This window comes from Trichechus manatus, unplaced genomic scaffold, assembly GCF_000243295.1.
Source record: "Trichechus manatus latirostris isolate Lorelei unplaced genomic scaffold, TriManLat1.0 scaffold00157, whole genome shotgun sequence".
NCBI classification, from domain to species: domain Eukaryota; kingdom Metazoa; phylum Chordata; class Mammalia; order Sirenia; family Trichechidae; genus Trichechus; species Trichechus manatus.
The window spans coordinates 3,185,107-3,198,745 of NW_004444093.1; the positions used below are offsets into that span (position 1 = coordinate 3,185,107).

General features: G+C 49.9%; 1 protein-coding gene across 1 annotated transcript in view; it reads left to right on the plus strand.

Moving 5' to 3' along the window:
- Window positions 1-3,059: 3,059 nt before the first annotated feature.
- RSPH14 (radial spoke head 14 homolog) overlaps window positions 3,060-13,639 on the plus strand; it is a 73,262-nt gene continuing 62,682 nt past the window's right edge. The window contains exons 1-3 of the mRNA XM_004386174.1: window positions 3,060-3,258; window positions 4,653-4,755; window positions 8,330-8,448. Of these exons, the coding sequence (XP_004386231.1) occupies window positions 3,060-3,258; window positions 4,653-4,755; window positions 8,330-8,448 (421 nt within the window). The remainder of the gene's footprint in view (window positions 3,259-4,652; window positions 4,756-8,329; window positions 8,449-13,639) is intronic.

Consider the following 13,639-nt stretch of genomic DNA (forward strand, 5'->3'; position numbering starts at 1 on the left):
GGGAGCCACAGGAGGACTTTACACAGGGAGTGGCTTGGCTTGAGTGCTTTTGAGAACAATGACTTGGGCCAGCAGTGTGTTAGATCCACCACAGGGGGCTGACCTGAGTCATTGCCAGGCAGTCACCGTACAGAGCAAGGTTCTGGGCAGAGGCAGAGCTGGGCAGTCCTGGGTTTGGGCCTGTATGGTTTAGGGGAAGCTACTTAATCTCTGTTCACAAGTGGGCTGGTAAACAGCATCATGATAAGTGGCAAAGAAATTGAATTGAATCAACACCCACAGAAGCAGCAGTCAAGAATTCAAACTATGTATTTGCATTGGGCAAATCTGCTGCAAAAGGCTTCTTTAAAGTTGTAAAAAGCAAAGATGTTACTTTGATGACTAATGTGTGCCTGACCCAAGCCATAGTCTTTTCAATTGCATCATGTGCATGAGAAAGCTGGACAATGAAAAAGGAAGACAGAAGAATGAACAAATCAGTCTTAGAATAAATACAACCCGAATACTCCTTAGAAGCAAGGGTGTCGAGACTTCAACTTCCTTACCTTGAACATGTCATCAGGAAACACCAATGTATAGAAAAGGACATCAGTTGATAGAGGGTCGGCAAAGACGAGGGAAACCCTCAGTGAGATGGTGTGACACGATAGCCACAACAATGGACTCAAACATACCAACCATTATAAAGATGGTGCAGGGCCAGGAAATGTTTTGTTCTGTTGTCCATGGGGTCACCAGGAGATGGAGCTGACTCTACGGCAACTAAGAACAACATCTTAATCTCTCTGAGGTTCTCCTCCTAAATGGGATAATATACCACCTCTTGGATTTCCTCTGAAGATGAAGGCATGCAAAGTGCCCTGTACAGCGAAGTCACTTCCGTTCCCGTCTTTCCCACTAACAGAACCCTTTTATGCCCAGGGCCGCCTCGGTTCCTAACATCACCCTTGGGAAGCATCATTGTTCAGCCTTTGCAACTGGCCGGGCCCTGGGGTCTCTTCGCGCCTGCGCAGTGGGCGTCGATGGCGTCGCCTAGCAACCGGGTCGTCTGGCAACCGGCGCGCGTCTGGCAGGCCAGCGCAGCAGACAGCGTGCGAGAAGGCAGGTGAGGTGGCGGCGGCGGCGGCGGCGGCGGGCAGGGCCCCCCCCCCCCCCGCCCCAGACCCATCCAGTCTGGCTCACATGGGGACCAAGTCACTCTCGCTCCTCAGCAAGCAGCCAGACTCCTGCAGCCCACGCCCCCTGGAAGGGGCAGGCCAAGCCCCCGGCGCCCACCGTTCCCCTCAGGGAGAAGACGCCCGGGCTAGAAATGGCCGCGTCACCACCACCCCCGCCCCCTGCCACCAGCTCAGCCCCTTTCCTCCACTGTCGCCTGGTGTCTGCCCCTCTCCTCTTACGGAGCTGGGACTGTCGCTGCCTCTCTGTACGCGGGAGCAACAACAGAACCATGGCTGCTGGCATATCTGGAGCCCTGTGTGTCAGGCTCATGTGGGTCAATTAATACAGCAACGCGCTATTCTCACGGCACCTTTACAGCTGCAGAAAGACACAGAGGAAGTAACCCGCCAAGGGCCACACAGCGAGGTTTGATTCCACATGGCCTGGATCTGGGGCCAGGTTTTAAATAAATCACCATTTAACCTTAAACCAAACCCACTGTCCTCAAGTCAACTCTGACACCCAGTGACCCCGTGTGTACAAGAGTAAAACTGCTACACAGAGTTTTCAATGGCTGCTTTTCAGTAGATCGGCAGGCCTTTCTTCTGAGGTGCTTCTGGGTGGACTCAAACCTCCAGTGTTTTGATTTGCAGCCAGAGAGCGTTCACCGTTTGCACCGCCTGGAGGATCCTTCCTCTAACCTGTGGATGGGTCAGAGCCATCTGACTGTGGGTCCCTTGTAGGTGAATGCACATGACCTGGATTTGAGTGTTGGCTTCCATCCTTAGCAGTTCTGTCCCCCTGGCAATCTCCTTGGCCCCAGCCCCGGTTTCCTCATTTGTAAAACAGGGATAATGCAAGTTCCTCCTTATGGGGTAACTGAGTGAGCTACTAGATATTGCTGGCCCAGGATAAGCAGTGGTGTCATTAGGGTTGGTGTCACCCTCCACCATGAACCTCCTCAGATACCAGACCATACAGAATCCTTAGAAATGTTTTTTGTACTAATGTTACTCATAAATTGTAATTCCCACATATCACTCCTTCTTTTCCTTTAATTACCACTTTATTCTAAAAAAAGTTATTGATATAGGTTCACAAATACTAATTACCACAATATTGTAGCTAAAACACCAGAAAATTTGACAAAATCAGTGACTCTAAAAACACTGGCAGCACTGAAAACAACAGCATCTGCTTGTAGTGCATGCAGATGAAATCGTGATTCAAAGCATCACTGTAATTGGGTAATAATGATAGCTCTGACCAGAGTGCATTAGAAGGTTCAAAAAGTCAATTAGCATAGAGTTTTGGCCTTATAGGTATATTGATACATGTAAGCTGGGCTTACGAAAAATGCTTTTGTTGTTATAACTATCTACAGGGTTATTTTTATAAAAAATAATGAATTTCTGTGGAAACACTGCACAAAAATTTTATAGACAGTCATTTTGGTATCACCTCCTCTGACAGTGTTCACTGGGTGCAGTCTGCACCCCCAGCATCCGCCTAGCAATACCATTGAGGATATAATAACTGAACGTGGTGACTGCCTTAATATGTGTTTGATTTGTTTAGTTCCTTTCAGTGCTCATGACTGACGGCCCAGCCTGCAAAGTATCAGTGGTTTAAGCACTGGAGTCTGCAGCATGGGCTGCGACTTACCCGCACTGTGACCCTGGGCTACTCCCTTAATCACTCTCAACCTCAGTTTGTCCAGCTGTAAAATGGGAGTAAAAATGCCCACCCACCTGCACACACAGAGAGTTTTGAGGACCAAATGAGAAGAGACTTCTAAATCACAATAGTAGTAATGACATCTTTTTTTGGTTCTTTATTCAGTGGCTTCTGCAGAGCTTCGTTTTGAAAGCTACAGAGTCGCCCTCTTCCAGCCTGGAAAGATGGCCCACGCCCGAATCTCCATGTACCTGCCCCCTGACGTCAACCCCACCCAAGCTGCCATTGCCTATGGCTGCCGGGCCCTGCCCAAGCTGAATGAGGAGCTGCAGTCGGAGGACCTCCAGACGAGGCAGAAAGCCCTCATGGCACTGTGTGACCTCATGCATGACCCCGAACATGTCTATGAGGCCATCAAGATAGGTGAGGCCCCAATGGGGCAGAGAGGCATGAGGTGGTCTAGTCCCACCGTCTCTCCCTGCACTGTGTCCCTCCCAGACAGTCAATCTGTCCTTGCCTGGACACCTGCCCCAGAGCCATAGCAGCCCATCTGCTACTGTTGGCCACCGGTCTAGGAAACAGCCCTGCCTGTCTGGTGCATCCACAAGGCTGTCATGAAAGGTGGACCTGTGCCCCACTGGAGCCATGCCCTTGCCTCCCACATTCGCCATCATCAAAGCAAGAGCTGAGGGAGTTTGAGGCCACCAGCATACCTTTCAGAGAGCACTGTGCTCAGACCAGCCTTAACTGGAAGAAGGCGGTGTCCTCATGGGATCCATGGGCACTGGTGGTACTTCAGCAATGAGAGCTGCCATATAATGAGCTGATGATGGGCCAAGCACCTCCATGTATGGTGCCTGTGTTAGCTTAGTCCTCAAAGCAGCCACCATAGGGTAGGGAGCATCCTTAGTGACAGATAAGAAAACCCAGTCTCTGAGATGGGCTATGAGTTCAGGGTTGCCAGATAAATGAATAAAGCAGGATTTTTTTTTCACCAATTCAACTTTTTCACACGTACAATTCAGTGACAACAATTACGTTAATCATGTTGTACAATTATCACCAGCATCCATTGCCAAATTTCCCGTCACCATAAACAGATACTTAATGCTTCCTAGGCAATGACTCCCCTTTCTCCCTCCCACCTGCCCCTGGTAACCACTAATGAACTTTTGTCTCTATGCATTTGCCTGTTCTAGATACTTCATTAAGTGGGATCATAACGATATTTGTCCTTTTGTGGCTGACTTCACTCAGCATGATGTTTTTAACGTTCATTCATGTTGTAGCATGTATCAGGACTTCATTTCTCTTTATGGCCAAGTAATATTCCATTGCATGTATATACCACATTTTGTTGATCCAATCATCTGTGGATGGACACTTGGACTATTTCCACTTTTTGGCTATTGTAAATAGTGCTGCAGTGAACACTGGTGTACATGTGTCTATTTGTATCGCTGAATAAAGCAGGATTTTTATTTGCTAAATCTGGCAACCCTAGGTGTAACCTGCTCCAGGTCATGTGACTAGGTTGGGGCAGGGGTGCAGTTTGACCCCGGGTCTCCAATGCAGAGGCTGTGTTGTTAGCCCCAAGGCCACCTGCATGAGAAGGCCCTGGTGGAGAGTGCGAGACCTTGTGGGGTTCATGAGGCGTTGCCTGGAGCGGGTGCACCCACATACAGAGCGTTGCCCAGTGATTCTGAGGTATGGTCAGACAGGATGCTCCGGCAGCCCATGAGGTGGGCTCACCTGCTGTCTTCAGGGTGAGTTAATTTCCCCGACAGTCATCGTTCAAAGGTGTTTCTGCTCTGTAGGCTGCCTGGAGAGCCTGAAGGCTCTGCTGAAGGATGGTGACCACATGGTGCGGATCAAGACCACTGAGGTGTTCTACATCATGGCGACCCATAATGTGGGCAGGTGGGTACCAGCTCTGTGAATCAGTGCCGGCCTTCTCATCGCCCTCCCACACGTGGTATGCCCCGAATGATCTTGAGTGCACTGAGTTGTTGGCAGTAGTGCTGGTCTTGGGCCAGCCCAGCCTCACTGTGGGGAGCTGTGGGTTGCCTCTGTGCCCCAGGCCAGTTTTTATGTTCACTTCTGGCTCTAAATTTCCCACTTTGAAGGTGGAAAGAAAGTTCAGACCTCACACCTGCAACAATTTTGCCTTTCCCAGCTTTTGGCTTTTTATGGAGAGAGCCCAGTTCTCCCTTCCAGACTCTCACCAGGGCCTGTGGCTCCTTCCCTTATGTGGGTGTTAAAACGCCAACCAGTAGTACACATCTGGTCTGGGCTGGGGGCCTCAACTCCCACCGACTTCAAGAATGCTAAGGTTCTACTTTGGTGAGTGGTGTCTGGGGTCTTAAAAGCTAGTGAGTGGCCATCTAAGATGCATCAATTGGCCCCAACCCACCTAGGGTAAAGGAGAATGAAGAACACCAAAGTCATAAGGAAAGCATTAGCCCAAGAGACAGAAAGGGCCACATAAACCAGTGACTGCAATAGCCTGAGACCAGAATAATTAGATAGTGCCCGGCTACCACCAATGACTGCCCTTACGGGGAACACAATAAAGAGTCCCTGTTGGAGCAGGAGAAAAGTAGGTTGCAGAACTCAAATTCTAGTGAAAAGACCAGACTTAATGGTCTGACTGAGACTGGAGGAACCCCAGAGAGCATGGCCCCCAGACTCTCTGTCAACCCAGCACTAAAACCATTCCTGAGGCCAACTCCAGTCAGAGATTAGACTGGACTATGGGACATAAAATGATACTTGTGAAGAGTGTGCTTCTTAGCTCAAGTAGATACATGAGACTAAATGGGCAGCTCCTGTCCGGAGGTGAGATGAGAAGGCAGAGAGGGTCAGGAGCTGGTTGAATGGACACAGAAATCGGGTGGAAAGGAGGAATGTGCTGTCACACTATAGGGAGAGCAATTAGGGTCACATAACAATGTATGTATAAATTTTTGTATGAGAGACTAACTTGAATTGTAAACTTTCACTTAAAGTACAACAATAAAATAAAATTAAAAAAAAAAAAAAAAAAAGAATACAAGGTTCTTCTTAGTTTCTGGCCCCTGGAAATGTCCCTTTCCTGTTCAAGCATAGCTATGTGTTTTACAGAGCCTCAGGGTGGTGCAAACAGTGAATGAATTCAGCCGCTAGCCCAAAGGTTGGCAGTTCGAGTTCACCCATAGGTACCTCAGAAGAAAGGCATGGCGATCTACTCCCAAAAAATCAACCACTGAAAACCCTATGAAGCACAGTTCTACTCTGACACACATGGGGTTGACACGAGTTGGAGTTGACTCAATGGCAACTGGTTTTATGCATTTTATACTTAGAAAATATTTCCTCTGTTTTTGTTTTGGCTAGAAGTTGGGGGCTGGGGTTGGGGGTGGGTAGAAGAACTTCCAGCTCAGTTCCTCCTCTTCACCTGGGATCCCTAGTTTTACTTTGTATTAAAAACAGAACCAAAACTCAAGAATACCCTCAGGCCCTGCCCAAGCCTCCGTGGCCCGGTGTCCAACTGCCCAGACAGCAGGAAGAACACCACACAGGGCAGGATGGGGATGGTCTGCAGGCTTGTTTGGTGTAAACATATACACCTGTTCAGAGAAGTTTCAAAACATTTCAAGGGTGCCAGGGTGTCTCCTTAAACCCGAAGTTGCCCAGCTCTGCCATGCCCTGAGCTTCACGTGCCTCAATGTCATTAGTCCCTGCCTCATGAGGCAGGAATTCAATGTGTAATGTGTGTGAGGTGTGTCCATGAGGCACTGGTGGTTCAGTGGTAGAATTCTCTCCTTCCATGCGGGAGACCTGGATTTGATTCCTGGCCAGTGCACCTCATGCACAGCTACCACCTGTCTGTCAGTGTGGGCTTGTGTGTTGCTATCATGCTGAACAGGCTAGCTTCCAGACTAAGAGGGACTATGGAAAAAGGTCTGAAGATCTGCTTCCCAAAAGCAGCCAATGAAAACCCTATGGATCACAACAGTCCGATCACATTGTACATGGGGTCACCATGAGTCAGGCCAACTGGAGGGCAGCCAACAACAACCATGTGTCTTAGTCATCTAGTGCTGCTGTAACAGAAATACCACAAGTGGATGCCTTTAACAAAGAAAAATTTATTCTGTCACAGTCTAGTAGTTTAGTAGTTTAAGTTCAGGCATCAGCTCCAGGGGAAGGCTTTCTCTGTCGGCTCTGGAGGAAGGTCCTTGTCAATCTTCCCCTGGACTAGGAGCTTCTCTGTGCAGGAATCTCAAGTCCAAAGGATGCGCTCTGCTCCCGGCACTGCTTTCTTGGTGGTATGAAGTCCCCAACTCTCTGCTTGCTTCCCTTTCCTTTTATCTCTTATAGATAAAAGGTGGTATAGGCCACACCCCAGGGAAACTCCCTTTACATTGGATCAGGGATGTGACCTTAGTAAGAGTGTTACAATCCCAACCTAATCCTCTTTAACATAAAATTACAATCACAAAATGGAGGACAACCACACAATACTGGGAATCATGGCCCAACCAAATTGATACACACATTTTTTGGGGGACACAATCCATGACACCATGTAACTATGACAACAAGAATAAAAGGTAGACATAGGTTTGGGGCAAGCTGCTGACTGCTGGCAAGCTCATGCCTCAGCCTGGAGAAGAGAACAGGGAGGGGCTGCAGGGCCCAGGTGGCTGTGCCCACCTTCCTGGAGCTGCAGTGTGTGTGTGTGTCCAGCAGGTGGAGACGGGTGGTGAGCTCAGCCTGGCAGATCAAGGCAGGCTGGTTATGAGCTTCTGCTGCCCTATAGCCATTTTGCAAATGATGGGACTGAGGCTCAGAAGGTGAAAATAAGTGCCAGGGACACAAATAGCCCAAGTCTGAGTCCCAGTTAGGAAGGGGCCGAGCTGGTTGAATGCAAAGCTTGGTCACACTCCTGTCACCACTTTGCACTATTCGGTCACCTGTTGTCCATATTCTGTCAACTCTGTCAGGTTCTGTCCACCTCTGGCCTTTGTCTTTCATGGAGTCAGAGGAGTATTGTCGGCACCAGCCAGCAAGGGGTGGGGGCGGTTAACTCTTGGTTCTTACTTGATCTTGCCAGGACTTGAGAGTTACATGTTCTTGTGGGTGTTGTTGGCTCCTGTAGAGTTGGCTGCGATTCATGGAGACCCCAGGCACAATGGAACGAAATGCTGACTGGTCCTGTGCCATGCTCATTATTATTTGGGGATCAGATCATCGTGATCCATAGAGTTTTTATTGGCTGATATTTGGAAGTAGATGACTAGGACTTTCTTTCTAGTCTGTCTTACCCTGGAAGCTCTGCTGAAACCTGTTCAGCATCATTGCGACACACAAGCCTGACACTGACAGATGGGTGGTGGCTGTGCATGAGGTGCACTGACTGGGAATTCAACTTGAGTCTTCCACATGGAAGGCAAGGAGCCTACCAGCGCACATGTTCTTAGTTACATCTAATCCACTCTGTCCTCCCCAGGGATGGCTTTCTAGAGCACGGTGTCATCCTGGCCCTGTCCTTCCTGCTGAATGACCCCCAGCCACTCTGCCGGGAGAACCTGCATCTGGCCTACAAGCACCTGGCCCAGCTGCCCTCAGGTAGGCTTGTGGCTGGCCCACAGATCTACTGCTCGTGTGGTTGCTTTGTGGTCTTCTCTCAGATTTGTTCCGTGCTGCAGATCAGAGTCCCTAGCATGCCTTTACGGTATAAAGAAGGTCTGTTCCAAAGGTGATGTCATGCAGATGTCACTGAGGGCCTGCAACGTCCCACTCCTGCTAATTAGATGTGGAGTCCAGGGTGACAGTCCCCTACCGACCGCAGTTCAAGGGTAACATCTGCCCTGTCTCATGATGCTGTGAGCAGTTTAAAGGAAGTGCTTAGTCCAGGAAGTGTGATGTGGGGCCGTGAAGGGGGTGCCTTAAGTTAAAGGTGGACAAACGGATGTGGTAGCCCAGCAGTCAGACAGCCTGGGCTGCCTCTGTCCCCATGGCCCCCCAGAGGTGTAGCGAGGTAATGAGCACCCAGGGGCAATCTGTATGTTTGCACCCACCCCCCCAGTCAATTGGCAGGGATGATTCTCTGGCTGGCCTCATCTGGCCCCCCCTTGGACTTTTGCCTGGGGGCAAATGCACCCCTCTAACCCCCGTTGCTATGCCTCTGTCACCCCCTGTGTGCCCCTTGGCGAGGGAGCTCCTCAACTGTAAAGCAGGCATGAAGTGAGGATGAGGTGAGGAAATGCTCACCCAGCACAAGGTGTGCCGCAAACACTCAGGCCAGGTTTCCAGTCCCCAGGTGCAGAGAGGCTGGTGGGGGAGCAAGCCCCTGAGGGCCTGGGTGTGCTGCCCGGTGGGGAGATGTGTCTTCCTTAGCTGGGCTGGGCTGTGGGTGTTGGGGAGTACTCCGGGCCAGACACTGGAAACCCTGGGGGTCTTAAAATGTTCTCAAACTAAGCTCCCCAGGTGAGTCTCCGGTGCCGCCAGGTTGGAATGTCTAGGATGCTCAGTGCGCAACCTGAGAGTGGGCTGGAGCTGGGCACTCATTGTTGAGGTGTGGAGAGCAGACCTTGTTGCTCTTACCCAGGACTCATAAAGTTACTGTGACTGAGTCGAAGTACTCAGAGAAGTCGAGCGGTGATGATACTGAATACCGGGTACCAGCACCCAGCTTTGCCAAAGCTGAACATTCTAATGTGTTTCATATTTGCTTGAGATTTTTGTTAACAAAATCACAGATATAGTCCAATCACCCATGAACCTCCCCCACTTAGAACTCTTCCTCCTGCCCTCACTTGAGCCCAAATTTGGTGATCATGCCCCTAATGTAATATCCCTGCATGGTGCAAACAGTTTGTACTTGACTACTAGCTTGAAGGTTGGTGGTTCAAACCTACCCAGTGGTGCTATGGAAGAAAGGCCTGGCAATCTACTTCCATAAAGATTATAGCCAAGAAAACCCTATGGAGCAGTTCTACTCTGTAATGCATGGGGTCATCATGAGTTGGAATTGACTCGATGACAATGAGTTTTGTTTTTAATCCTCAAAGCATGTCTCTGTATTTTACTATACATGCAATCATATGTAGACGAAACATACATATATTGCTTTGCATGTTTTAAAATTGTGTAAATGTTGCCATAAGTCAAAATTGACTTTAAGGCAACTACAGCAACAACAACAAATGTATTGTGCTGTTTGTGTCTTTCTTCTGCTTCAGAAATGTAACGTTATACGTTTGGGGTTTATCCATGTTACAGCCCTTTCATTTTAACTGCTGCCTATGTGCTTCTCCTTTGTTGGAATGTGTTGTGATACCCTTGTCCCCCTGCAGATAGGTAGTTCCTGTTCCTGTGCACATTTTTGATCAGGTGTCATTGGTACACATATAGGAGCTCCTCCAGGGCTTCTGCTGGGCGTCGGCATCACAGAACACAGGAGCACACAACTTCAGCTTTACTGGTTGTTGCCAAATGCTCCCCTCCCCGCCCTCCATCAGCCCCCTGGCCTAAGTCCTGGACAGCAGCCTGAGGGGACTCAGGAGGCTTCCTTGTTGCTTTGCTTTGCTGTCCTTGTGTCTGGAGAGGTGGTCTGGTCCTCTGGAGGGCCTGGGCCTGTTTTGTCTACCAAGTGGTTGTCCCACTTCTTATTGATTTGAGGGAATGTTCCATTTATCCTGGGTTACAACCCTTGGTTGAGTTGGGTATATCCATTGTAATCATCAGATATGTACATTAGAGATATACACTGCAAATATCATTTCCTGGGCTATTGTGTGGCTTTTCACTTTATTTATTGGTCCAGCGTCTTTTCACATAAATGTGCTTTTTGTGTGTGCTGTTTATGAGAAGTCTCCTCTACATCTAGCTCAAATACATATATTCTGCTGTATTTTCTTCAAAAAGTTTAAGCATTTTATGTTTCACACTTAGGTGTGCAGGCACCTGGAATGGATGTTTGTGCATTTGTTTTGAGTGTGTTTGGTGTGAGGGCTTCTGGTATGGCCCTTGCCACTTCAGCACTATCCTAATTACTAAAGCTCTATGGTAAATCTAGGGCCCCTGGGTGGTGCAAATGGTGAATGCGCTCAGCTGCTAACAAAAGTTTAGAGGTTCAAGTCCACCCAGAGGCACCTTGGAAGAAAGGCCTGAATATCTACTTCTGAAAGATCGGTCACTGAGAATCCTATGGTGCATAGTATTACTCTGGCCATAGGGGTTGCCATGAGTCGAGGTTGCCCCCATGGCAACTGGTTACATCATACTTTTAAGGATCATTTGTTAGTTGTTTTCTGGCTACAGTGAACTCACTTGCTCTTTCCTTCATTCAACAAATGCCCTTCATTCAACAAATACATACTGGGCACTTTCTCTGTCCCAGCTCCTGTGCCTCAGTTTCTCCATCTGTAAAACAGGATATCTGTGGGGAAATGTTTCTAAGGCCTTCCATCCACATCCTGGCCAGGTCAGCATTGCTGTGTGATTTCCCAGAGTGACCAGCAGGGGGCATGGCAGGACCTGTGGCCTAAGTACCACTTGTTTGGCAGGGCAGGGGCAGCCTGTTTCAGGATGGGATGCGCTGGAGCCCCAGGGACTTCCTCAGCATGATAGTGTTGGGTGGGAAGTTGCCCTCTTCCCTGGACTTGGCAGAGGAGGCCGCCCACCACCTAAAACCTCTGCCCACTTTGTGACGTGCCTGAATACCTCCCCTTCTTCCACTCCCCACCCCCCGCACCACCTTCTCCAGCAGAGGGAACCACACTCCCAACACCTCTCCATGCCCCTTCTTGGGGTGGGCAGCCTTTCTCAGCCTTCTGGAGGTATTCATGATGGTCCTGAGTGGATGGGGATGGCCAGTTACAGGTGGGATTAGTAAAGTGGAGAGCCCTTTGGGGTGTTGGCAGGGTGGAGTCAGTGCTGTGTAACCTCTCAGTGTCTCTGCCTCCTAGGAGTGTGGGATGAGCTCAGATGAATGTGTAATGGCCCTGCGAAGGGCCCAGCTCACAGTGACCTGTCACTGAAGGAGACCGGGGTCATGGTGACTATGGTCATCACCCCATTGTGCCATCTTGGGTGACCACACACAGGGGAGGAGAGTGGTACCCCATGAGCTATGTGGCGGTGGAACATGACTGAGGGCCCTAGGCCCAGCTGCCCCGGACCTCTCACCAACTCCAGCAGGTCTCATGGGGCTCTCTGCTTATGCTGAGCGCATGTGTGACTGTGGACAGCCACCCTCACGCAGGCTTCTTCCAGTGGCCACCTGTTGTGACCTTATCCACTCTGCCATGCCTTCTTCATGCCCCACACTGTTCAGGTGCCATAGAGGAATGGGAGGGGTTGATGGTGCCCCACCAAGCTTGCGGACACTTCTACCTTGCACTGGGGTGGGTGGTGTGGGGAGGGGGGATGCCCAACATGTGCTCAGGAGGCCCCTTGGAGGGGAAGGCAGTGAGCTGGACACTGAGGGGGTGGGTCTTGGACCATGAAGATGGGGAGTGTGTGTCAGGCAGAGGGGTCAGCAGGAGCCATAGAGGGACAGGATGGGGCTTGTGAGAGCCTAGGAGAGTGCGGGAAGGGGTGTGGCTGAGGCTGGTATGGCCAAGGCCCAGGGTCTGTCTGAGCATGGGGAGTCCTGCAGAGCTGAAGCCAGTGCCTAGGGGCTGGGCTTCAGAAGGAAGCCCTTTTTCGGGCAGGCTTCCTTTGATCCCCGAACACATCAAGAAGGCAGGTACCATTCCCCTATTTCCCTTTAGCTGTGTGTTTTTACCTTAAAGATGTTCACGGTGAAATTACTGCTTTTTTCACAGTTGGCATTAAATGCACAAAATGAGTCTGAAAAATTCACACGTTACTTCTCCTTACACAGAAGACTCCTGGGTTTTTGCCATTTGGTGATGTGGGGAGGCATGAGGGGAATCCCCACATGGGAGGTGTCTGGCTTGCTCCAGGTGCCCCTGGCTGGTGGTGGTGGGGTGTTTGTGTGCATATATGCATGTGTATGGGTGCATGTGCATGATGTGTATGAGTGTGTGCCCACGTGTACACATGCACATGAATGTGTACATGAGTGCACATGTGCATGTGTTACGTGTGTGGGTGCGTGCAGATGTGTGCATGAACATGTATGTGTACGTGTGCACGATAAATGAGCATGCATAATGTGTGTGTGTGCACATACGAGTGTACACGCCTATGAGTGTGTGGGCACGTGTATGGGTGCCTGCACATGGATACACGTCTGTGAGGGGTTATGTGCATGCACATGTGTGATGATTAAGGTTGTGTGTCAACTTGGCTGGGCCATGATTCTGTGGTTTGGCAGTTATGTAGTTTGGCAGCTATGTAATGATGTAACCACCTCCATAATGAAATCTGATATGATCTGTTATGAGCAGTCAGTCAGTTGAAAGGGGGTTTCTTTGGGGGTATGGCCTGCATCCAATATAGGTGGACTTTCTGGCCAAGCTCACTGGCTTTTGCTTGCTCTGGATTCTGCAGCTGGCTTCTGTTCATCTGACCTTTGGTTCTTGGGATCTGAGCTAGCAGCTTACCTGCCAATCTTGGGATTCATCAGCCTCCACAGCCTGTGAGCCAACGGCCTGCCAGCTTACCTGCTGATCTTGGGATTCGTCAGCCTCCACAGCCTGTGAGCCAACGGCCTGCCAGCTTACCTGCTGATCTTGGGATTCGTCGGCCTCCACAGCCTGGGAGCCAGAGACCTGCTGTCTGACCTGCTGATCTTAGGTTCACCAGCCCCTGCAGCTATATGAGTCAGTAGAAGCCTCCAGCCTGA